This window comes from Puma concolor, chromosome B2 (genome assembly GCF_028749965.1).
Source record: "Puma concolor isolate L17-30 chromosome B2, mPumCon1.1.hap2, whole genome shotgun sequence".
Classification (NCBI taxonomy): domain Eukaryota; kingdom Metazoa; phylum Chordata; class Mammalia; order Carnivora; family Felidae; genus Puma; species Puma concolor.
This window is the reverse complement of record NC_141671.1, coordinates 32,694,223-32,719,551: the sequence shown is the minus strand read 5'-3', so window position 1 is coordinate 32,719,551 and position 25,329 is coordinate 32,694,223. Positions and strand designations below refer to the sequence as shown.

Here is a 25,329-nt window from a genome sequence, read left to right as displayed (position 1 = left end):
GGAGCAGAATAGAAAACCCAGAAATGAACCCACCACTATGTGGTCAATTATCTTTGACAAAGCAGGAAAGAATATCCAATGGAAAAAAACAGTCTCTTCAACAAATTGTGTTGGGAAAACTGGACAGCAACATGCAAAAGAATGAAACTGGACTACTTTTCTTATACCACACACAAAAATAAATTCAAAATGGATTAAAAACCTAAAAGTGAGAAAGGAAACCATTAAAATAATAGAGGAGAACACAGAGGAGAACCTCTTTGACATTGGCTATAGTAACCTTTATTTGATATATCTCCTGAGGCAAAGGAAACAAAAGAAAAACTATTGGGACTATGTCAAAATAAAAAGCTTTTGCACAGCAAAAGAAGCAATCAACAAAACGAAAAGGCAGTTTATGGAATGGAAGAAGATATTTGCAAATGACATATCTAATAAAGGGTGAGTGTCCAAAATCTATAAAGAGCATATCAAACTTAACACCCTCAAAACAAATAATCCAACTAAAAAAAGGGCAGAAGATAAGAATAGATATTTTTCCAAAGAAGACCAACAGATGACCAAAAGATGCATGAAAAGATGTTTCACATCACTAATCATCAGGGACATGCAAATCAAAACTACAATGAGATATCACTTCACACTGGTCAGAATGGCTAAAATTAACAACATAAGAAACAACAGGTATTGACAAAGATGAAGAGAAAGGGAAACACTCTTGCACTTTTGGTGGGAATGCAAACTGGTGCAGCCACTCTGGAAAACAGTATGGAGTCTCCTCAAAAAGTTAAAGACAGGGGCACCTGGGTGGCTCAGTCGGTTGAGCCTCTGACTGCAGCCCAGGTCATGATCTCACAGTTTGTGAGTTCGAGCCCTGTGTCGGGCTCTGTGCTGACAGCTCAGAGCCTGGAGCCAGTTTCAGATTCTGTGTCTCCCTCTCTCTCTGCCCCATCCCCACTCATGCTCTGTCTCTCTCTGTCTTAAAAATAAATAAAACATTAAAAAAAAAAAAGTTAAAGACAGAACTACCCTGGGATCCAGCAATTGTACTACTAGGTATTTATCCAAAGGTTACAAGAATGCTGACTCAAAGGTCCACATGCACCCCAATGTTTATAGCAGTGTTATCAACAATAGCCAAATTATGTAAACAGCCCAAACATCTATCAATCGACAAGTGGATAATAAAGACGTGGTAAACACACACACACACACACACACACACACACACACACACCAGAATATTACTCAGAGAACACAAAGAATAAAATCTCGCCATTTGCAACAATGTGGATGGAACTAGAGGGTATTATACTAAGTAAATAAATCTGTCAGAGAAAGACAAATATCATGTGATTTCATTCATATGTGGGATTTAAGAAACATAACAGATGAACACAGAGAAAAGTAAGGAAAAATAAAATAAGATAAAAACAGAGAGGGAGGCAAACCATGTGAGACTCTTAAGTATAGAGAACAAACTGTGTTGCTGGAGGGGAGATGGATGGAGAATTGGCTAAATGGGTGATGGGCATTAAAGAAGGCACTTGTCGGGATGAACATTGGGTGTAATATGTGAGTGATGAATCATTAAATTCTACTCCTGAAACCAGTGCTACACTGTATGTTAACTAACTTGAATTTAAGTAAAAAAAAAAAAAAAAAAGAATAATAAAAACAAAAACCAAACCAAACCAAACCAAACCAAACAAAAAACCAAAACCAAACAAACAAAACAAACCAGGCCCTACAATCCAGCAATTGCACTACTAGGTATTTAACAAAGAATACAAAAATACTGATTCAATGGGATACATGCACCCTGATGTTTATAGCAGCATTATCTAAAATAGCCTAATTATGGAAACAGCCCAAATGTGCATAGACTGATGAATGGATAAAGAAGATGTACTATATATATATATACGTATATATACATATATATATGTATGTATGTATGTATATATATATATACATATATATATAATGGAATATTATTATTATATATACAAATGGAAATCTTGCCATTTGCAATGGTGTGGATGGAGCTACAAAGTATTAGGCTAAGTGAAATAAGTCAGTTAGAGAAAGACAAATACCATATGATTTCACTCACGTGTGGAATTTAAGAAACAAAACAAATGATCATAGGGGGAAAAAAAAAGAGAGAGGCAAACCAAGAAGCAGACTCTTAACTATAGAGAACAAACTGATGATGGTTACCAGAGGGGAAGTGAGTGGGGGAAATGGGTGAAATAGGTGATGAGGATTAAGGAGTGCACTTGTGATGAGCACTGGGTGTTGTATGGAAGTATGGAATCACTGAACTGTACACCTGACTAATATTACACTGTGTATTAACGAACTGGAATTTAAATAAAAACTTAAAATTTTTGGTCTTGGGCACCTGAGTGGCTCAGTCAGTTAAGCATCTGACTTTGGTTCAGGTCATGATCTTATGGCTCATGAGTTCAGGCCCCATGTCGGGTCCTGTGCTGACAACTCAGAGCCAGGAGCCTGCTTTGGATTCTGTGTCTCCCTCTCTCTGTCCTTTCCTCATCGCACTCTGTCTCTCTCTCTCTCAAAAATAAACATTAAAAAGAATTTTTTTTTTTGTCTTCTGGCAGAAATAATAGAAAACAACAATCTCAGAAGCTCATTGGAAATGACTCTACTAAGTATTGTTGATTCTTGATATTGCAGATATTAGAATGAGAGAACAAACTTATGGGTTTAAGCACTGGAATTATAGGACTGCTTTAGTAGTACACAGAAAAACCTTGAAAAAGCACAAACACATGGAGGCTAAACAGAAATGCTACTAATCAACCAATGGGTCATTCTAAAAAAATCAAAGAGTAAATAAAAAATAAATGGAGACAAATAAAAATGAAAACACAATAGTCCAAAATCTTCAGGACATAGCACAGGCAGTTTCTAAGAGGAAAGTGTATAGCAACACAGGCCTACCTCAATAAACAAGACAAATCTCAAATGAACAACCTAACCTTACAACTAAAGGAGCTAGAAAAAGAACAAACAAATCTTAAAGCCAGTAGAAGGAAGGCAATAATAAAGATTATAATGAACTTAATAAATGTAAAAGAGACCAAAAACTCAATAGAAAAGGTCAATGAAACCAACATCTGGTTTTTGAAAAGATAAACAAAATTCATAAACTTTTAGCCAGATTCATTAAAAAAAAGACAGAGAGAAAGATGCGGGGTGGAAAATAAATGAAATCAGAAATGAAAGGGGAGAAGACTCCACCAGAAAATTTTAGAAGAACAAATGAATTCAGTAAAGTTGTAGGATATAAAATTAATATGCAGAAATTGGTTATATTTTTATATCATAATAACAAACTATCAGAAAGAAATTAAGAAAACAATTCCTTTTGCAATTGTATCAAAAAGAATAAAATACATAAGAATAAACTGAACCAAAAAGGTGAAAGACTTGTACTCTGAAAATTATAAAACATTGATGAAAGAAATTGAAAATGATAGATATAAATGGAAAGATATGCTGTGCTCATGGATTGGAAGAATTAATATTGTTGAAATGTCTGTACTACCCAAAGCAATATAGAGATTCAATGTAATCTCCACCAAAACACCAATGGCATTTTTCACAGAACAAGAACAAATAATCCTATAATTTGAAGTTCCTCAAAACATTAAAAATAGAAGTACCATACACGCAATTCCACTTCTGGGTACTCACCTAAAGAAAACAAAAACATTAATTTGAAAAAAAATGCACCCTATAGTTATTGCCACATTATTTATGATAGCCAAAATATAACATGAAAGCAACCTAAGTGTCTATCAATTGATGAATGGATCAAGAAGACATGGTCTACACACACACACACACACACAGAGGAATATTAGTCAATCATAAAAAGAAAGAAATCTTGCCATTTGAGACAACATGGATAAACCTAGAGGGTAAAATAAGTGAAATAAATCAGAAAAACAAATACTGTATGATCTCACTTATATGTAGAATCTAAAAAACAAAACAAAATGAACAAACAAATAAAACAAAACAAAACAGAAATAGATTTATAAACACAGAGAACAAACTGGTGGTTGCCAGAGAGGAGGAGAGTGGGAGGATGAGTTAAATAGGTGAAGGAGATTAAACAGTACGAATTCCAGTTATAATAAATCACAGGGAAGTAAAGTACAACATAGGGAATATAGTCAATAATATTGTAATAACTACACATGGTGACATATGATAATAGGACTTATTGTGGTAGCCATTTTTTAATGTATATAAATGTCAAATTACTATGTTGTACATCTGAAACTAATATAATATTGTGTGTCAACTACACTTCAGTAAAAATAAATAATAAGACCTTGCCTTTGTCAAACACGCAACGAGGAAGTCTTTATGTCTGAAATCTAAACTGGCTAAATAAAAGAGACTATCCATCTAATGATACTGAATTAGAACATTACTGAAAATGTTCTGAAAAATCTTATTTATACAGGAAAACCTGCTCTAAAAATTAGAAATAAGGCAAAAATTTTGCTTGCTTGATTATTCACTCTCATACTTGAATACTTTCTCATAATTCTGCCTGATCACAATTTGGGTGTGTTAGGGATTGTAACTTGACTAAAAAGAACTCAGCCAGCCTTGTACTATTAGAGATTAATCTGTAGAAAGCTGATAAAGTATGATGGCTTTGCTTTTTCTCTGGTAAAGAAGATATGTCAAGGTTGTGATTTTATTGCTCTGTTGTACATTAACCATTTTGAATCTCTAACAGCAATTTTTCCTGACTACATTCATCTTGGTTTTGCAAATCTCTCTCTCACCCCCACCCCCTTTTTTTGTCTTTGAATCAAGTCTCTTTTATTCTTCCTGGGTCCTTCATTAATGAGTTTGATAAGACTTCAAAAAGTCCAAAAAATACATTTCTCTCAGACTTAGGGTTTTAGAGTAGAAATGTGGAGACAACAGATGGAAGGCTCATTATAAACAGGACAAGACACCCCCCCCCGCACCCCTTTCCCCACCCAGACACAGAATATGTCTGATAAACCGCATCACTGCTGCTGTCCCACTTCTTCTAAAGCTTGCTTTTTCCTCTGTTGTTAGGAACGGGACTTTACCACAATTGGTATTGAAGACACCTCCTCAACCACTTCTGTTCCAGGAACTTTTTTTTTTTAACCACTGCTTTCCCAAAAGCCAATTACTTCTTCTGTCACCTTTGTTAGTGAAATAAGTGCAGAGTGGACCTCCATTTCCTTCTGTTGCTCAGTGTTGAACTGAAGTCACAGGTGGATGAATTTGATTGGTGCCCTAGCTTTAAAGATGGCCTAGGGAATTGAGTTTTCTGATTTCTACTCTGGGGAGGCAGGACTCATAATGCAGGGCAAGCCATAGTCAGCCAGAAAACATAACTGTTGTCCATATATGGAATGTGAGATGCTGTGTGGAGGATCTGCCGTGAATAAATGCTTTGGTTCATGGGCTACATCAGTACCTCTTAAAGCCCAGTTAACCTACAGACTCTCAGGAGATAATAAAATGATTGGTTTTAAGTCATGAAATTTAGGGGTGGTTTGCTACACAGCAATATATAACTGAAAGATACTTGTATGTATTTTTTGTGTGTCTGCCTTCTTCACTCAATATTGTTTCTATCAGATTTATCCATGCTATTGAATTATTAGTTTATTCATATGGATTTCTTATATAGGATTCCATTGTGTGAATATAGTACATTTTATTTATCTATTTACCATTGAGGAACTATTTTGTTAAACCATTTGAGAATAATCTGTGGACGTTATGACAATGCATCCATCAATAGTTTGGCATGTGTGTTTCAAGAACAAGGATATTTCTCCTACATAACCACAATACCAGCATCACCTCCAAGACACTTAAAATTGATACAATATTATCAAATACACAGTCCATATTCAAATGTCTCCTATTGTCCCAATAATGCCCCAAAGTAAATGTTTATTATTTTAAGCTGCTAAATTTTGGTGCCATTTGTTACACAGCAATAGATAACCAATAGAGTGGGTATGGCAGGGTAATAAATAACTAATGCAATGGGTCTGCTTCTTCCAGCAAAGATGCTTGGGAGAGTGAGGATTCACAGTTGTCTGACTTCCCTGTATCTGTTCATATATCACCATGTCATATCTCAGGGCCCGAATCTTCCCAACTAGTGGCCTTACCTTAGCATAAGAGACACTATGGGGTTATACAATTAATAGCTTTATGACCCTCATCTACATCTGTGCTAGGGTACAGAAGAAAAGGTATCCTTTAAAACTGCTACAGTGGTTTTTTAGAATTTCTCATTCATGTCTTGAGTTTGGATGAAAAGCTATTAATTTGTTCTTTTTTCTATGTATGCTCTCTAAGGCAGTCTAAGGCAGCTAGCCCATAAAGGTAGGGACAAAAAATCCTTAATGAAATCACTCAGTATTTGTTTGGTACCTAACTTAATCTAAAACCTGTTTGCATGTTACCTGGGATGTGAGGTCAGTCTGACACTTCAGTGATCTTTCATCTGTCCTAATGGGTTAGCACCTAGTCCATTTCCTTCCTCAACATTCCCACCACATTTATCTCAAAGTTGCACCTTGAGCCATGTGATGGCTGATTTTGTGTCAATTGGGTTAGGCTATGGTACCCAGATATGGTACCCAGGTACCCAGAGGACTCTGACTATTACATTTCCTAGAGAAAGCACTTCCCAGAGAAATCCACTCTCTTCCCTGACAACACAGTTTAGATAAACATTGGATATCTGTACTTCATCTCTGAGTTTTTGAGAGCATATAGTCTGTATTACACATACCTATACTCCACATACAACTCTGTCATAAACATTGTTGGGTAAAGTTGAATATTGTTGAACCAATTTCCAATGCTTCTGAATAAGGTCAATGGAATTAAGACAGTTTTCTTCTTACAATGTATGCCCATAACCAGCAGAGTTAAGAATTTGGTAAAGAGGAGCAAAGATAATCCATATATTCTGGCTCATTATATAAAAAAAAAAGGATGTTTATTAGATTCTAAAAGACTTAGAATAAAAAAATACATATTACTGGAGATAATTAATTGGAAAGAGATGCTGTAAATGTAGGGAGGAATCTAAGCTTTTTTAGTTTCTATCTCCCCTGTCTAAATCCTGATCTTCAACTGAACACTTTAACTATATTCCCTGTATTTAGTTAGATGGAAAAAATAGGGAATTATCGAATATTTGTCATGGAAATATAGAATAAATTGCTCTCAGAGCTATGATTTTCTTTGAGTCATTAATTTTAAAAAAATCTTACACAAAATAGTAGAATTATATTCCTCAGTTCATGGCACATGGTCATCACTGGTCCATACAAAATCTTCTCTATGTTTGTTACTATTTATTTCTTTTGATGCACGTTTCCCAAATTCCAGTTTCTTTCCCTTCACCAAAGGAAACCCTTCTCCTGTGTTTTGTATATATCTTTTGGTTATATGTATTCTTGAAAAATGTGTATTGTTTTGTGTGTATATATTCTTTATTCAAAGTGAGTTGCTTTGTGCTTAACAGTTCATTCTATTACCTTTTTTGTTCCTCCGCCTCTTTTAAAAATGTTTATTTATTTATTTTGAGAGAGAGAGAGGCAGAGAGAGAGGGAGAGAGAATCCCAAGCAGGCTCTGTGCTGTCAGTGCAGAACCTGATGCGGGGCTCAAACCCACTAACCATGAGATTATGACCTGAGCCGAAATCAAGTGAGATCATGACCCGAGCAGAAATCAAGAGTAGGACACTTAACCAACTCAGCCACCCAGGCGCCCTCCCCATACCTCATTTTGAAATCAAGATTATGCTAGCCTAATAAAATTAGCTGAACAGCTTTAATATTTTTTCTATTTTCTGGAAAAAAGCACATATGATAGGAGTTGTATACTCTTTGAATGTTTGATGGAACTCACCTGTGAAACCATGTGGGCATTTAAAAAAATTATTTTTATCAGATGCTATTAGCAACTTTTTTCATTTCTTCAATATTTATTGGTATTCTCAAATTTTTATTTCTTGTACAAATTGCATTAGTTTAAATTTTTCTAGGAGCTATCTGTCTCATCGAAATTTTTCAATTTTCGATTTGATAATTATACCCTTTATTAAGTTTCATATCTGTAATATTTGTAGGCTATTCTCCCCTTTTCATTCCGTATGTTGTTTCTTCATTTTCTCTCCCCTTTATTCATCATTAGTCTTGTTCTAAATTTGAGTATCTTACAAATATTTTTTTAAGAAGGAGCTTTCGGTTTTGTGAATTTTTACTACATAGTTTTTGTTCTTTATTAAATTGCTTTCTATTCTTATCTTTATAATTTCCTTCCTTCTTATTGCTTTAAGTTTATTCAATCACTCTTTTTCAAAATTTTGGAGAAATTTTAGGCCATTTATATTTAACTTTTCTTGTTGTAATAAATGTATTTGAAGCTGTAAAATTCTGAGTACTGCTTTAACTGCATCTCATAAAATTTGATATGCAACATTTTTACCACCTAGTTCTAAACGTGTTATTTTCTCTCATGACTGCCTTTTATTTTTTAAAATGTCGTTGCCATTTATCATTTACTATTATTGTTATTTTTTAACACTTATTTATTTTTGAGAGACAGAGTGTGAGTGGAGGACGGGCAGACACAGAATGTGAAGCAGGCTCTAGGCTCTGAATGGTCAGCACAGAGCCCGATGTGGGGCTTGAACTCATGGGCTGTGAGATCATGACCCGAGCCAAAGTCAGACACTTAACTGGCTGAGCCACCCAGGCACCCCATGACTGCCTTTTAAATCCACGTTATTCATTAATACTTTCTTAGTTTGCAAACTGTGAGAATTTTAGGTATCCTTTTGTTATCAAGTTCTACTTTTAGTATAATATGGCTATAAAATGTAGCTTTTTTCAAAGATACTGATACTTTGGAATCTACTGTAGTTTCCTTTAGGGTATCATGCATATCCTGTTTTTGCAAATCCTCTATGTGACTTGAAAATTTATTCATGTATATAGAGTTGTTTTTGTTGGATGGTTTCTTTTTAGTTAATTTTTAAAAATTGAAGTATGGTTGACACATAATGTTATATTAGTTTCAGGTGTACAACATAGTGATCCCACAAGTTTATGTTATGCTATGTCCAACACAAGTTGTAGCTGCCATCTGTCACCACACAACACTATTACAATATCATTAACTATATTCCCTGTGTTGTACCTTTTATTTATTATTTTTTTACATTAAAAAAAGGTTTATTTATTTTTGACGAGAGAGAGAGAGAGAGAGAGACAGAGACAGAGAGACAGAGCATGAGCAGGGGAGGGGCAGAGATAGAGGGAGACACAGAATCAGAAACAGGCTCCAGGCTGTCAGCACAGAGTCCGATGCGGGGCTCAAACTCACAGACTGCGAGATCATGACCTGAGCCGAAGTTGGACACTCAACCGACTGAGCCACCCAGGTGCCCCAAGTGCGGTACCTTTTATATGAATCTTTTGAACCTCATACCTGATTTCCTTTCCTTCTTTGTTTTCACCACCTTGTAGCTCAGAGCCAATTGTTTTTTACCCATCTGTAGCTGGTTGATAAATATATGCCCTGTTAAACTGGCTCTCTGGGGAAAAAAATTCTGACGTGTAACATTCCTCGTTTCTGTAGAATAAATACTTCCAATCATGGCCAATGTTAAGATACCCATGGTTAACAATCGTCTTTCACAATTTCTGAATATTTTACAATTTGCTCTTGTTTGCCAGTATAAGACAAATCCAGTACTCCATTTCTTTTCTTTTCTTTTCTTTTTTTTTTTGATGTTCATTTTTTTAATATGAAATTTATTGTCAAATTGGTTTCCATACAACACCCAGTGCTCATCCCAAAAGGTGCCCTCCTCACTACCCGTCACCCACTCTCCCCTCCCTCCCACCCCCCATCAACCCTCAGTTTGTTCTCAGTTTTTAAGAGTCTCTTTTGCTTTGGCTCTCTCCCTCAGAGTCTAACCTCTTTTTTCTTCTTCCCCTCCCCCACGGAACTGGAGAGTGTGATGCTAAGTGAAATAAGTCATACAGAGAAAGAAAATACCGTATGTTTTTACTGTTATGTGGATCCTGAGAATCTTAACAGAAGATGTTCATTTTGTATTTTAGTTTGATCCCCTGGCTTTACTTATTTCCTAGCTTTATTTTCTCTCTGCCCCAGTTTCTTCTCTTCCTTCCCCTTTTTCAGTTGTGTCTGTCTCTGTGAACTGCTACAAGTCCTTTTTGGAATGAGGGACACAAGGCACAATTCATTGGCCAATAAAGAAAAAGACAGCTTTCTAGTTTTAAAAGGCTTAAATCTTAGTTCAGCCCTCAAAGAGTCCGTGCTGTGCCTCACGTGTGTGTATCTCAGGGTCACTCGGTACTCGTGAGAGTTCCCACCTAGACTCAAGGAATACCCTTCTCCAGCCAGCTCCCTCATGTGGGAACCCCCCTGCACTCTTCCCCTACACAGGGTTCCTTTTTTCCGGTTCCTCCATTCCTCCAGCCAGAACAATGATGTTTCTCTAGGCAATTTAGGGCACTGCGGCTTTGCACCTGAGGCCTGACTTCAGGACAAAGCTGGGAGATCAAAGAGGGAGACAAATCCCAAACTACCCATGGGGAGCGTTCCCTCTCCAAGTTTTGGCTCTCCTCATAGCCCACCTGCTTTTGTCTACTGTTCAGAGTCCTTCCGCATTTGCTCTTTGTCTGCTTTCCAGAGTTTCTAGTTGTGATCAGTGGGAGAGATAGGTTCTTAAGCTATTACTTTAAACTTCAGAATAAATCAAATACCATGGCTAGAAAGAACTCAAGTCTCTACAATTTTAGATTTTTTTCTTCTCCTCCAAATGAAACACATACTCCTGAGGGCATAGGCTTGTTTTAGGGTACTTTGAATTTATATGTTAAGCCCGAGATCCAGAAAGAAAAGCAGACAGCAGCTTCCTGGGTAGCCTACTATGATTTCTGTTAAATATATCTCTTATCTGCTCACTTATTAGCAAGATGGCATTGGATATCCAAGCCATATCCCACCTTAGAAGTAGCTCAACATCTTTGCCTGACAGAAGAGGAAGTGAGGGCTCACAGAAGGGGGATAATTTGTCCTGTCACTTGGGAAGTGCATGGCAAAGATTGGGCTGTAAGTCGGCCTGTTTAACAACAGTTACTCAGGCATCTGGTAATAACTTCTTGAGTGTCAACCACTGTGCTGGCTAACTATTGCAGATTTCAAGGAAGACATGATATACGATGCTTGAGGGAATGGAAAGTTTCATATAGTGGGAGAGGAAGGGCATACGGTAAAAAAAAGAACTAAATTCCAGATTTCTGCTTTTGAATTTGCTTTGACTTGGGTCAAGGGACTAACCTTTTCTAAGCCTTCATCTGTCTGTAAATGGAAGTAGTAGTCTAATCCATGTAAGTTCTTTTGTTTGGGTTATAAGAGATAAAGTTTATAAGCATTTAGCGAATACCTTGCTCAGTGTTTTGATGGTTGTTATTGTTCTTTGAGACTCACACATCATTCAATTTTAAGCAATTGTCATGTATTGATCTTTAATGTGAATGAACACATTAAGAAAGGGTATCTAACTTCTGGGAGGGAAGAAGCCCCCTCCCCTAACCTTCATCTCCTTGAGCACCCATTTTTCATTGACCATACCACGCTGGTCCCAGACAGTTTATTACAAAATAAGGAAAGGAGGTCTGAGGAAGATTCACTTGTCATAGAATTTCGGCAGCTCATTACCCAAAATTACTTGATGGTCCACACCAGCAGCTGTAATAGTGGCCAGGTAGATGACACCCCCACTAGAGCCATCCCGGTTCATGGCCAGAGTGATAGCTGCAGAGGGTTTCAGGTTGGAGAGAGGGAAAGAGAATGACTTAGCCTCAGAAATCTTTTCCTTCCCGTCCTGTCTATAAGCTTACTACCACTTTCAGACCTGAAAACCCATCTCCTAGGGACACATATCAAGTGGTGTGCTGGTAAACCAACTTAAAAAAATAAAGTCTTTATTGTAACATCTCCTGGTGTTGGTGGTCTCAAAACTCTCACCACAATGGATTTCAAGTTATGAATAGCTAAATAAGCAGCTTATGAATCCTTGAATATTTAACAATTGACTCTCATGAGCTAGCCCAAGCCCACTCTAGCACACCAGTGATTCTTAGAGTAACTGTATATTTTAATATGGGGTACTCAAAAAAATAGTCAGATCTTTGCCTTTGTTCTGAAGTCCCATCTAGTGTAGCATTGTCCTGCATTCTTTCACTCTCAAAAGTGTTCCAGTTTGGACATTAAATGGCCACTCATGTATTCCTCATTGTGTTCCTTACTCTCAACTTCCTTCCTGTTTTTGAAAACCCTCCCCAGGCACCCTTCCATTTGGTTAGTTACCTTTGGTGGTGAAACACCTGCACTCTTCAGGGGACATGCCTGGTTTATATGCCGCATCCACATAACCGTAGATATAGGTGCTGCCAGAGCCACCGATGGCAAAGGGCTGCCGAGTCAGCATTCCTCCCAGGGTTCCGTACACCTAGGGGAGGTGTCCTCAGGTCAGACTATGGAAGCATCAATCCTCTCCTTGCCACTGAGACAGTCAGGGTGTCTCTATTGTGCAACGAAGCCCCACTATCTCTTTTTCCCGTCCATTGAGATTATACTATGCTTTTAAAGGCAGTGTCCTTGGAACTCATTGCTAGAATGACATATGACCTCTATCTCCCTCTCTAGGGTAGTGGGGAACACCAAGGGAGGGAGTACATTGGGAAAGACTCACCTGGCCCCCGTCACGTTGGTCCCAGCCAGCTACTATGAGATGTGCAGACAGGTCCTCCCGATATTTATAAGAGATATTCCTTACCACGTTGGCAGCAGCTAGAACAAGCGGACATTCTTCCAGTTCCAACCTAAACGAAGTGTTAGTAATAGGGCTCAATATAATTTCCAGACGTTCCACCCTCCTGTGCTGTTACCATGATCCCTGCCAAGGGACACCTGAAATCTGAAACCCATACTTGTAATAGTTCAAACTCCAGCTTCTCTCCCACATGTACAGGGAGACCAATCTCACACAACCAACTGTTAAGAAGATTTCAATGTTCCCCTCCTTTACTCTCTGTCCTACCCACCCATCCCCCAATTGTATAACTCTTGGCTGAAACGGCCCTGCCTCTATGGATAAAAGCAGATAAGCTTTACTTCTGCACCAAGAAGTGATCTTGGCTTCTCACAGGGTAACTGCCTGATAGTATGGTAGGCCACATCATCATCTTCTTTCTTGTTATTTATATTAGGATAGTGATTTACAATTTTCAAGTCATTTCCGCATGGATCATTTGATTCTCAAAATAACCATTGGGTAAGATAGGGTAGGTATTATTAATTATCTCCACTTTACAGATGCAGAAACCAGGTTTGGGATTCAAGTGCCATTTCAAAGATAATAAAAACAGGAGTCCAAACAAGAATTTTTCACTTTTCACTGCAGTGCTCCTGGAATAGGACACTATAGCGGTTTTCTGGTTGGGAGAACTCTAGTGATTGTGGACTGAGAACCCCAAAGCTTCATACCCATGGAGCTCCAGTTGGTAGGCGGCCATGTCAACCATGGCTTGGGCATCAGCAGCCGAACCAGAGAGAGCACAATAGATGTGTTGGTGTAGTGGAGACAGCTTGTTAAACACTCGGTTTACCACTGCCTTTCTGCTGGGAAGGAGTCAACAGTCATCAGCGTTAGTGTTGCCACAATTTTTGAGGTTAATCATCCAGTGTTTGTCAAATTTATTTGACAAGAGGACAGCCACCACAGAGTACATGAAATTTCATACTTGGATTGGAGCAGGAAAAAAAATCATCTCAAATTAAACAAAATATTGCAAGTAATGATTAAAATTAGACTTACTTTTCAGGCTTAGAGTTTATAATAAAACAAAAAATAGTACCTTAAGAATAATGTGCTTAAGCAATTTTTCTTTACTATACCCATCTAGAGGAAGTTGTGTGTTCTTTGGGACATAAAGTAAGCAATATTGACCTAATCCCATATACCCATTTCGCATATGAGGAAACTGGTCAGGATGGAGGAGACAAAATTAGTTCAACATGTACCGGATGAGAAGCTAGGATATCTGCTTGGCAGAACCATCTTTTCTCTCCTTTCTACTTTATTTTATTTTATTTTACTCTATTTTATTCATCTCATTTCATTTCATTTTAGAGAGAGAGCATGAGTGGGGGAGAGCATGAGTGGGAGAGAGAAACAGAGAGAGGGAGAGAAAGAATCTTAAGCAGGCTTCACACTCAGTGAGGACTTGGGGCTCGATCCCACGACCCTGGGATCATGACCTGAGCTGAAATCAAGAGTCAGATGCTCAGCTGACTGAACCACCCAGGTGCCCAGAACCATCTTTTCTATTTCTAAACATAGATGGAAGGAGGGACCCTGAAATCTTTGTATCCTACCTCCTTCTCATACCTTATTCTTATATACCCACTCCTGTAGGGACAGGCCACATAAGCATTCAGGCTCCTGATTCTCCTCCATGAATTCAGGGACCCATACACTTGCCATATATCTCATTATAGGGGCCTTTCTGAAAGGTTAACTCAATTTCTTCAAAGTTCTACTTTACCAGTCTCTTCATGAATGGGTAAGAAAAATCTGTTTTGGGAGCCATTGACATCCTTCCAGAAGCATTCACCTTGACGGGTACTTACCCTACAGACACCCGGGAGTCAGAACCCACCACAACACCTCCGTGGAACTCCACTGCCATGATGGTCGTCTGCGGAGATGTGGAGGATGGGATGTCAGAGCAGGAAGAGTCTTGATTCTCTCATGTTACAGATGAGGAAACATTCCCAGAGAGGGGAGGTGACCAGCTCAAGGTCATACAGTAATTTAGGCCAAGATGACTCCCAATACGGGATTTCCCTTCCATCTTCCCATTTTCTCTATCTCCTCTCCTAGCTGCAAGAGAAGGTCATAGCCTGGTCGAAAGAATCACATCCGTAGGTCCCAACCTTCCTAAGTAGAATCCTTCCCAACTATAAAGAAAGAGGTGGGATGAGGTTTTCAGAGGTAGACATTTGGCTCAGGGGGGCACTTTCAAGCACTGGCGCCCCAGTACTTGTGGTGCAAGGCAGCCCCACAGGTGAATTACTTCCACCACGTGTGCTTGGTGTGTGTGTGTGCAGATATGGTACGGACCCAACACAGAGCAAGTGACTGTGACCTTGGGAAACAGGGTCATGTCTTCTTTTGGCCCACAATTCTCTACCCCACATCCCCCTTAACTAGCTTATTAAACAGCAGAAAACATCAAGGGCCGCAGTGGTTAGCAGGGTCATGCATTAGTAAGGAGGGAAGCAGCCGAGAACATGAGATGATTTAACATGAAGCTTTCATTTAAGGATTTCTGATCAAGAGGTCAACAGTAGCTAGGGGAAGAGATCTGTACCGTTGAGGCGGCTTGTTGGGGGAGTTTTTCAGGTCAAGAAAAGCTGATTTTTTCAGGTCAAGAAAAGAAATTAAGGAAAAGAATTCAGGAAGGTGAAAAGAATAAAGCTATACGGTTTCTACTCCTGTTGAGTTGGAAAGAGCCTTAAAGATTCTTGGTTCGAATGAGGAGACTGAATCATAGAGGAGGCAACTGACTTATCAAGGTCACCCAGAGTTAATAGCAGACTGGGACTAAAACCTAGGTCTAACTCCCACCTCTTGTTTTGACTTCTGTTTCCTACTTCCCACTGCTCATCAGGCAGGGAGGGGAGATTTTCTACCTTATAAATGGTTTTAGTGCATTCTCATCATCCCATAAGTTACTCTGGACCCCAGGGCTATAGCCCTGAGTGTGCTTTCAGACATATTGACTTACCATGAAGAGAGGGCCATTGAATAAGGGCAGCCCTATTCTAGAGGTTATTTCTCTAAGACAAAGCTGCCCCCAAGCCAAGGGTGGTGGCAGTAGTTTGGGAGCAGAAGCCAGCCAGCCTTGAGCCTGGGCGGGCGGATGGGAGTGGGCAGGGACGACCCAGGGAAGGGAGCACAGCAGCACCTGGGCCAAGCAGGAGCCTTCGTGGATCAGGCTGGTGAAGGGCACCACCAGCTCACAAGGAGCCCCCATTATCAGGGCTGGGGGTATGAGTTACGCAGGGGCCAGTTTATCAAAGATCTGTGTGATGAGCTGTCCCTTCTCAATCAGTGCCCCTATTCTCCTCTCCCAAGCGCGCTCCTACTTCACCCAGGGCACCATTTCTTCATCCATCTGCACCTTCTCCACCAGCCCCGCTCTCTAGTCCAGAGTTGAAAGCGAAAGCGCTTCAGAGAAGCTTCCCCTCAACACTTCCAGCTAAGAGCCAAAGCACCTCCTTCTCCACCAGCGTCGCGCGCCTAGTCCTTCGCGGACCCCTTCAAGACCCCCTTCAGAATAGACATGCCCTGTATTCATCGCAGGGCATCTCTACAGGCACTGACTGGCTGCCACAAACTACCTTCTCACTCTGTTAGTCACCATATTCACACCTCAGAGCTTTCGGGGTCCCCCTGTCTTGCCACCTTCTCCACCCCTCTGCTAAACCTCTAGCACAGACTACTTACCCCAGTGTGGACCTCGCCAGACCGCAGCATCTCCGCGAGGCGCCGCTCTCCTTGCCGCCTGGGGCACTGGTTTTCTTCCTGGGACCGAGGGCAGCACTCAGCCTATATAGCCCCGCGCCCTCACCAAGACCGCTAGGGGGCGCCGGGGTCCTTTCGGTGCGGCTTCACCCCAGGCGCTAACCTACTTAGGACAGAACTGCCCAGAGACAAGTGACGAAAAGGCCTGGGGTTAAGAAAGTCCCAAGGCTGGGGTAAAGAAAGTCCCGACAAGTGGGATCCGCAAGAGGTAGCAATGAAAGGAAGGACGAGTGTGCTTGATGTTCGAGAAGGCGGAGCCTCAAGACTTCTCTCTCCAGAACCTCAGATCGGATTCCCACGCCTTCTCCCAAAATAGTCTGGGCGGGCCACATTCTGAAGGGGGGCGGATCTACAGAGCGGCCTGCCGCTTTCGTTTTCCCTTTCCGCGAAACGGCTGGCTTCTAGCTAGCGCGGCCTGAACCTTGCGTTCCCGGGACTTTCCGAAAGCCCTGCCTCCGCCCGCCCTTCCCTCTTCTCCCGGCCGCCGGTCCCTGCGCCCTCACCGGCACAGACTCGATCGGCACCCAGAGCCTCCGGCACGGCGGGGACAGCGGAGAGTCCCAGGCGGGGGCGCGACCCCCGGCAGCGCTCGCGCGCCCATGGCCAGCTCTGGGCCCCCCAGGCCTTGCGGATGCCTCTGTCCTTCCCGAACTTCCCTCGCGTGGCTGGGGATAGCGCTGCTGGTTCTCGTCGACTGGGTGCTGCTCCGGGGCGCGCTCCCCGGAATATGCTCCGTGCTGGTGCCCACCGCACTGCCGCTGCTCCGGGTCTGGGTGGTGGGCCTGAGCCGCTGGGCTGTGCTGTGGCTGGGGGCCCGTGGGGTTCTCAGGGCAACGGTCGGCTCCGGGAGCGAAAGCGCAGGAGTCCGGGGCTGGCTGGCTGCTTTGCAGTCGTTGGCAGCGGCGCTGAGCTTGGCCCTGCCGGGACTTGCCTTGTTCCGAGAGCTGAGCTCATGGAGAGTTCCCAGGGATTCTCACAGCTCCAGGATCCTGCACTGGGGAAGTCGCCTGGATGCCTTCGCCCTCAGTTATGTAGCAGCATTGCCTGCCGCTGCCATTTGGCATAAGCTCAGGGAACTTTGTGTGCCGGAAAGTCACGGGGGTTCAGGAGGTGCGGTGCGCCGGCTTGTAGGCTGCCTGGGTTCAGAGAGACGACGCGTCCCGCTCCTGTTGGTCCTGTGTGTCCTCTCTTGTCTTGGTAAGAGGGATGCGGGTAAGAGGGACGGACAGTAGGGGACTGGGCGGGCATCAAAAGTAATGGGCAGTGAGATCGGTTAATGTGGGTTCTGGGAAATGTGGATGGGGGAAGGCGACCCAGCTCTGGTCGTGAGAAGACCACCAGGAAAGAGCTCTGGACTGGGTCTGAGTCAGGAGTCGTGGACTCCAATGCTACCTCAGACGTTGCTTCACCGGCCACCTTGGGCCAGTCCTTTCTTCTGGTCAGCACACCCTATGACCTCTGGCCTTCCTAAGCAAACGCACAAAAGTCTGGTGGGGCTCAAGGTTGTGAGTTCCAAGGTGACCTGTTCAGGCGCAGGGCTGTGTTCTCAGTGTCCTCTTTCTGCTGGTGCCCTCAGGATACTGGTGACAGTGAAACAGTGGGATGGGCTGGAGGGGGGGGGGGCAGTCTGGTTGGAGCTTATCTGCTTGGCTGACCGGTCCCTCCTTTCTCTCTCCAGGGGAGATGGCCATGCCGTTCTTCACCGGCCGCCTCATTGACTTCATTCTACAAGATGGGACAGCTTCTGGTTTCATGAGATACATAACGCTCATGTCCATTCTCACCACAGCCAGGTCTGGGGGCTGAATGAAGGCGGAAGGTTGAGAATGGGGGGCCCAGAAAAAGGGGGAGATAGAAGTTGGGGCAGCTGTCCAAAGTGCACTTCTTTGGGACCTTCTCTCTGTCCTCTGAACACACCCCGATCCTTTTTCTCTCCATCTCTCTCTAGCGCAGTGCTGGAGTTCGTGGGTGATGGGATCTATAACAGCATCATGGGTCGTGTGCACAGCCAGTTGCAGGGAGAAGTATTTCAGGCTGTTCTGCACCAGGAAACAGAGTTTTTCCAAAAGAACCAAACAGGTGTGTCCTGAAACTCTTTCGTTATATATCTGCATTCTCCCTATATGCCCCATATATCCTCTTTTACTTATAACTTTGGTCTCTCTCACACATAGACATTGTCATTTCTTATTCTCGATATACCTCAAGAGCAAAAATATTATGTTATGTTATAATATTCTGAATTTTTTCCATCTAAGATTTTTCCATGATTTATCCCTATGTGTCTATTTAGATAGAAGCTACAGAATTTCAAACCTGGAAATTTGGAGGTCACAGAGTCCAGCTGCCTATTTTACAGAGAAGGAAACTGACACCTGGACCCTAAATGCTGAAACTGGCATGGTCACCTATGGATAGAGAGACGCTTGGGGATAGAGCCCGTCTCTTGATTCCCAGCCCAGTGCTCAGTATAGTTTTCTGGACTGCTTTCTAGCAGCACCCTCTGTTTTTCTCCAGCTCTGTTGTGTGACCAGCTTAAGCTCTTCTTGCCCTTGTAGGCAGCATGGGGTATTCGTGTTCTTTAAGGAACAAAAATCTGTCAGAGAAATGGAAATTCACATGGGGAGCCTGCCTTCCTTCCTCCCGCCAGGCTTTCTCCTTTCTCTCCCTCCCTCCCTCCCTGCCTTCCTTCTTAAATGTTTATTTTTGAGATAGAGAGACAGAGCACCAGCAGGGGAGGGGCAGAGAGAGGGGGAGACACAGAATCCAAAGCAGGTGCCAGGCTCTGAGCTGTCAGCACAGAGCCCGACATGGGGGCTCGAACTCACAAACTGTGAGATCATGACCTGAGCTGAAGTCGGATGCTTAACCAACTGAGCCACCCAGGCGCCCCTAGGCTTTTTCTTTCTAATACTCATTCTCCCTACACTGAGATCCCTAAACTGCCCTCTCCCCCTTACCTTGTTTTCCTCAGCCTCCTCAGAACATCGAGTTGTCCCCCCTTCCCCTCCCCCTGGCTCATTGCTAGTCCCACCTACCAGAGCCTCTCATTCATCCACTGTCTTCTTCCCAATCCCTGGCAGGAGCCATCACTTCTCGGGTGACAGAGGACACATCCACCCTGAGTGAGTCTCTGAGTGAGAAGCTGAGCCTGTTTTTGTGGTACCTGGTGCGGGGGCTGTGTCTCTTGGGGCTCATGCTCTGGGGGTCACTGTCCCTCACCATGGTCACCCTGGTCGTCCTGCCTCTGCTTTTTCTTATGCCTAAGACGCTGGGGAAATGGTACCAGGTATGTCCAGGGAGATGCCTCACCCTACACAGACCTTCGTTTCCCAGACTAGGCAGAATTCTTTCCTCTCAGGGTTCTTTCCTGGCTCCCTCACTTGATTCCCCATCTTCACGGGACCCCCTGGCCCTATAAGCCATGTTCCTGGATTGCTCAGTGTTGAGCTCCATGTTCTGTGTGTACTCTCTTCTAACTTCTGCCCACGATCTTCCTTTACAAACATGATCACTGGTCTCAAGATTATGATTCTCTACGACCCTTCTCAGTGATTTCCTGTCCTGTGTGCCTCTTTAGTATCCAGGGAGTATAACGGTGCCCCTTTCTCTTTTCTTCATTCAGCTGCCTCTTCTCACCTTTAATCTCCAACTAGGTAACTCAGGTATTAGTGTCCCTTACGGTCTGCCAACCCTGTGTGACATCTCTTGTCCGTGTCTCCACAGGCACTGGCAGCACAGGTCCAGGAATCTCTGGCGGAATCCAGCCAGGTGGCCATTGAGGTTCTGTCAGCTATGCCCACAGTCCGGAGCTTTGCCAATGAGGAGGGTGAGGCCCAGAAGTTTAGGCAAAAGCTGCAGAATATGAAGACACTCCATCAGAAGGAGGCTCTGGCCTATGCAGTCGACCTCTGGACCATCAGTGTGAGCACCCGGAGATAAATGCCTATTCTCTTGCCCCTGAGATGCCTTGACTCCATTCCCTTTTCCATGACTCTGTTCCACACTCCTCCTCCACTGGGCAATGGTTGGTTCGGTGTTCTCATCCTACTCAGCGTTCCTAACTGCCTCCCTCTTTTTAGGCCCTCTGGATGGCTTCCTTTCACCAAGGTACGCAGAGTCCATCCAGCCCCCTTTTTAGGGAGAGGCCACGTTTTCCAGTCCCAGGGCCTTCCTTTGCCTCTCAGGCAGCACTCAGGGAGCCATAAATTCCTGCACCTGGTCCTGCATCATGCTGGGACTCTGTGGCTGTGCTAGTGAGAGCCATTATATAATGGAAAGAGAACCAGAGCCATATTTGGGAATTCCTGGCTTGGTGGCTGCCATTTACTAGCTCTATGACCATGGGCTAGTAACTTCTTTTCTCTTGAGACCGTTTCCTCATTTTAAAAAGTGGGATTGGTATGACCTTGTCTACAGCGTTGTTGATATGAATATTAGATGGCACTACATTCACGAAAGCCTTTTGTGAAGAGCAAAATGCTCCTCAAAAGCGATAATGATGGTGATGGCTTCTGTGGTGTAACTGAGCAAGACACCATGGAGCCCCCACTCGGCATTCTTCCTTTCCCCCTGGGGAGCCTCCGGCTCTTACGTGGGGGAAAGGGACTTTACATCTTCATAATGACTAATGAGTCTAGTTCTTTGCACCTCCCTCGAGATTTTTCAACCACAATCCCTTTTCTCTGTGGCTTTCCCATAGCTCTCAGAGATGCTGCTGAAGGTGGGAATCCTATACATCGGTGGGCGGCTGGTGACAAGTGGGGCTGTAAGCAGTGGGGACCTTGTCACATTTATTCTCTACCAGATCCAGTTCACCGTGGTAGTTCAGGTGAGACCCTTCCATTTTCATTCTCCCGTGCTTTTCTGTCCCACGTTCTGTCACCACCTGTGTCACCTTCCTTCTGTTCTTTACCCTTCTCGTATCACATAACCTTGGCAAGCAGATTCGTTCTCCCCCTTCTAAATACTCATACCTCGCCTCCAGGTACTGCTCTCCACCTACCCCAAGGTACAGAAGGCTGTGGGCTCTTCAGAGAAAATATTTGAATACCTGGACCGGATTCCTCGCTGTCCTGCCAGTGGTGTATTGACTTCCGTAAACCTGAAGGGCTGTGTCCAGTTTCAAGATGTCTCCTTTGCCTACCCAAACCGTCCAGATGTCCCAGTGCTGCAGGTACAACCTACCGATCCTTGGTGTTCACCGGCCGCACTCTCGACTCTGCCATCCTAAACTTCCTTCCTGCCTTCAGCTTGCTTAACACAAGGTTCAGATAGATCCTTCCTAATCCTTCGAAGGCAAAGATGAGCACCTTCTACTCCGTACAACTGCCCCACACTCAAGAACGGGTTTGGATTTCTAAAGAGGATGGGAGAAGAGGCTCTCAGGGGGAAGGGTCTCACATCCTAAGGAATTGCTGAAGCAAAATCTGTCTCTAGTCTTCTGTCTTTTCTTTTTGTTTCCAGTTGTGATTTAGAATGTGATTTCTTTTTCTGCTTTCTCATGATATGTAATACCAAGTGTGTGGCATAGCAGTCCTTGGTCTTTGCTCTGGTTTTTGCCTCACCTTCCATCTCTACTCCTTGGGGAGCTGTCATCCCTGAGGAACAGAGGTCTATGCCTATGGGAGGGTAGGAGTGGCTGTATTTCCCAATTTTTTCTCCCTTTCTTCTCTGGGGTAAGACATCATGCTATGTAACAAGACAATGACAGACTCAAGGCCTTAGTCTGCCTCTTTTCTTTTTTGATTCTCTGGCCTCCAGGGGCTGACATTCACCCTGCATCCTGGTCAGGTGATGGCTCTGGTGGGGCCCAATGGGTCTGGGAAGAGCACTGTGGCTGCCCTGCTCCAGAATCTCTACCAGCCCACAACGGGGCAGCTGCTGCTGGATGGGAAGCCCCTTCCCCAATATGAGCATTGCTACCTGCACACACGGGTGAGCAAGAAGATGGCATGGGGGAGGGCAGGGGGCATTGAGTAAGAAGAACTCTCAACGAACACTGTCACCAAGCACTCTGAAGGGAGGGCTAAGGAGTGATGGACCTTGAGTGGAGATGGCGTGTAGTCAGGAGAGAGGCTGTGGTGTGGAATTTTGTGATATGCTTTCAGTAAAGATTTTGAGTCATCAGTCTCTGGATAACCATACTCCTCTGTTCCTTGTTCTATGCCTCTTCATCATATTTTGTCCCAGGTGGCTGCAGTGGGACAAGAGCCACAGCTATTTGGAAGGAGTTTTCGAGAAAATATTGCCTATGGCCTGGTCCAGAAGCCAACTATGGAGGAAGTCATAGCTGCTGCAATGGAGTCTGGAGCCCATCGCTTCATCTCTGAACTCCCTCAGGGCTATAACACAGGTGCTCTCTTAGCTCGTGTCATTACCCAGACATCTTTACTGAAACCTTTATTCAGCATTCTTCCCAACCCACTGAGATCAGTCTGAAGTTGTTGGATCTTGTTCCTATGGCTTCCTCATCCTCACATCTTCCGAACTTCTTCACCTTCCCAGAAGGAAAGTGAATGCATCCAGTCCTTGGGGTGTGTGTGTGTGTGTGTGTGTGTGTGTGTGTGTGCATGCGTGTGCGCACCCGCACGCAAGCACGTGGACGCACATGTGGTTGTCCAGGCCTCACCTGGGCTCTTATTTCTGCAGAGGTAGGCGAGGCTGGGAGCCAGCTATCAGGGGGTCAGCGACAGGCAGTGGCCTTGGCTCGAGCACTGATCCGGAAACCACGTGTACTCATCTTGGATGATGCTACCAGTGCCCTTGATGCAAATAGCCAGTTACGGGTGAGAGAGACATTTTGTTAGTGGCTATATCCCACCCAATCTTCCCTCCTTCATTCGTCCTGTGTGAGGTGTACTAACATAATTATCCAAACCAATCCTTGGAATTCTCAGTTCCCAACAGCTGCTCCCCAAGATGCTTAGAACCAATTCAAAGAGACTATCTACAGACTCTGAATCTCTGAAGCCAAACATAAGAAGACCATCCTAACAATATTAATATCAATTGAGCTTTTACTCTTTTACTATGTGCCAGACATGCTACTAGGCTCTCTCCATGTACTGTCTCACTCATTTACTAATCATAAATGCCTGTGAGCTGGGTGTTGTTATCCTCGTTCTACAGACGATAAAATGGAGGCTAAGAGAGGTTGAGTAGCCTGCTCACTGTCTTAGAGCTGTTGAATAGTGGAACGTAGACCCAAAGGCAAGCCTGCCTGACCTGAATGCTCATGCTTTTTACCACTAAGTTATATTTCTTTAAAACAGAATAGAAAATCCCCAGTTTATAGGTAGAGTGGAGAGACTTTTTGATACCCTTTACTCTTCCCTTATGGGTTTCACCACAGGACTCTGACTTTTATTTTGCTGTCGCCACCTCATGTAAACAGTCCTTAACAAATCAAAGGCGGGACAGAGAAGCACTCAGAACAAGAATCTTCAGCTCCTTGGGGTTGTTGGCAGAGGTGGCAGTGATCCTGGTGAGATCTGCCCCTGCTCTGGAAACACAGGTGTCTCCCTGGGTTCTTGACAGAGTCTGTGTCTTTTCTCAGGTGGAGCAGCTCCTGTACAAAAGCCCTGAGCGGGGCTCTAGGTCTGTGCTTCTCATCACCCAGTGTCTCAGCTTGGTGGAGCAGGCTGACCAAATCCTTTTTCTGGAAGGAGGCACCATCTGTGAAGCAGGAACCCACCAGCAGCTCATGGAGAGGAACGGACGCTACTGGGACATGATGCAGGCTGCTGACGGGTCAGGTGCTCCAGAATGAAAGCCTTCTCAGACCTGCACACGCCACCTCCCTCCCTTGTTTTTCTGCCCTCTGTAGTGGAGAATTTGGGAACAAAGGTGTTACCAGAGCTGCACAATAGACAGCTGCTTCTAGGAGGAGTGACATCCTAGAACGATGCCTGAAATTCTGCCACGAGTGTTACCCCGTCTCCAAGCTCCTCTTGATAATGCAGATTTCTTGGAAGAAAACAGAGTTCATAACCCCTTAGTGTAACTGGGTTTAGAGCCAGGTTTGTTGTGGATAGAACCCTGAAAATGAGAAGAACTTTAGAACATACAGAAAGAATACTTTCCAATAGGACTAAAGGCATATGCTGGCCCATAAACACACTCTGGATTCTTGGTATTTATAATAAAGGTGGTGTTTTATAACTGTGGTCTCTCCTGTTTTCAGTGCACCAAATGGCTCACCAGCATTTGCACACTTCACAGTCCTAAATATGCCATATCCTCCCTTAAGTTTTCTGTTTCCTATGGTTGCCCCTCCACTTCCCCATGCTCCCACGTCCGCCCCCAAGGATGAGTCAGAGTGGGATACAGCGCCCTCCAAGCACTAGCAGTTGCAGCTCGGAGCGGTGGCCTTTCTGAGGTGGAAGATGGAGGGCGAGCGCAACTAGAGGAAGTGCAAGCGCGCCAGGCGCTGAGCTCTGTTTACCACCTGCCCCGCCCCGCCTGGGTCCTTTCCCCCAGAGCTCACCGGGCTCAGAAGTGGCACCTGCCGCGGGTAATTTCAGCCTAGTGGGCGGGGTTGTCTAGTAAATCTCGTCCATTCTGGGAG

General features: G+C 43.6%; 2 protein-coding genes and 1 long non-coding RNA gene across 4 annotated transcripts in view; 2 read left to right on the top strand and 1 right to left on the bottom strand.

Annotated features, from left to right (window-relative positions):
- Positions 1-338: 338 nt before the first annotated feature.
- Positions 339-25,329, top strand: part of LOC147580878 (uncharacterized) — a 151,932-nt gene continuing 126,941 nt past the window's right edge. The window contains exon 1 of the long non-coding RNA XR_015251144.1: positions 339-441. This is a non-coding gene — a long non-coding RNA (uncharacterized LOC147580878). The remainder of the gene's footprint in view (positions 442-25,329) is intronic.
- On the bottom strand, positions 11,615-16,831 carry PSMB9 (proteasome 20S subunit beta 9). 2 transcript variants are annotated; one of them, XM_025925629.2, is made up of 6 exons: positions 16,683-16,831; positions 14,801-14,868; positions 13,655-13,789; positions 12,861-12,990; positions 12,476-12,617; positions 11,615-11,920 (listed from the first exon to the last, which is right to left on the bottom strand). In XM_025925629.2, the coding sequence occupies exons 1-6, from the start codon at positions 16,710-16,712 to the stop codon at positions 11,793-11,795; spliced, it is 633 nt and encodes a 210-aa protein (XP_025781414.2). In that variant the 5' UTR covers positions 16,713-16,831; the 3' UTR covers positions 11,615-11,792. The 2 variants fall into 2 exon arrangements, with proteins under 2 accessions (XP_025781414.2, XP_025781415.2); XM_025925630.2 differs by having other exon boundaries at positions 13,655-13,786; positions 16,683-16,827.
- On the top strand, positions 17,158-24,923 carry TAP1 (transporter 1, ATP binding cassette subfamily B member). Its single transcript, XM_025925628.2, has 11 exons — positions 17,158-17,957; positions 18,439-18,553; positions 18,709-18,839; positions 19,844-20,049; positions 20,487-20,684; positions 21,463-21,591; positions 21,748-21,936; positions 22,524-22,697; positions 22,953-23,115; positions 23,412-23,548; positions 24,319-24,923. The coding sequence occupies exons 1-11, from the start codon at positions 17,360-17,362 to the stop codon at positions 24,529-24,531; spliced, it is 2,253 nt and encodes a 750-aa protein (XP_025781413.2). The 5' UTR covers positions 17,158-17,359; the 3' UTR covers positions 24,532-24,923.

Excerpts from the sequence above, each read along its gene's own strand:
- PSMB9 (XM_025925629.2), bottom strand. The coding sequence starts at position 16,712 with ATGCTGCGGTCTGGCGAGGTCCACACTGGG. Across the intron at positions 12,618-12,860 it reads ACCAACGTGACGGGGGCCAG|GTGTACGGAACCCTGGGAGG; the intron begins GTGAGTCTTTCC and ends CACCTCCCCTAG. Across the intron at positions 11,921-12,475 it reads CAGGTGTTTCACCACCAAAG|CTATCACTCTGGCCATGAAC; the intron begins GTAACTAACCAA and ends AACCCTCTGCAG.
- TAP1 (XM_025925628.2), top strand. The coding sequence starts at position 17,360 with ATGGCCAGCTCTGGGCCCCCCAGGCCTTGCGGATGCCTCTGTCCTTCC. Across the intron at positions 20,685-21,462 it reads TCGACCTCTGGACCATCAGT|CTCTCAGAGATGCTGCTGAA; the intron begins GTGAGCACCCGG and ends GCTTTCCCATAG. Across the intron at positions 21,592-21,747 it reads AGTTCACCGTGGTAGTTCAG|GTACTGCTCTCCACCTACCC; the intron begins GTGAGACCCTTC and ends CCTCGCCTCCAG.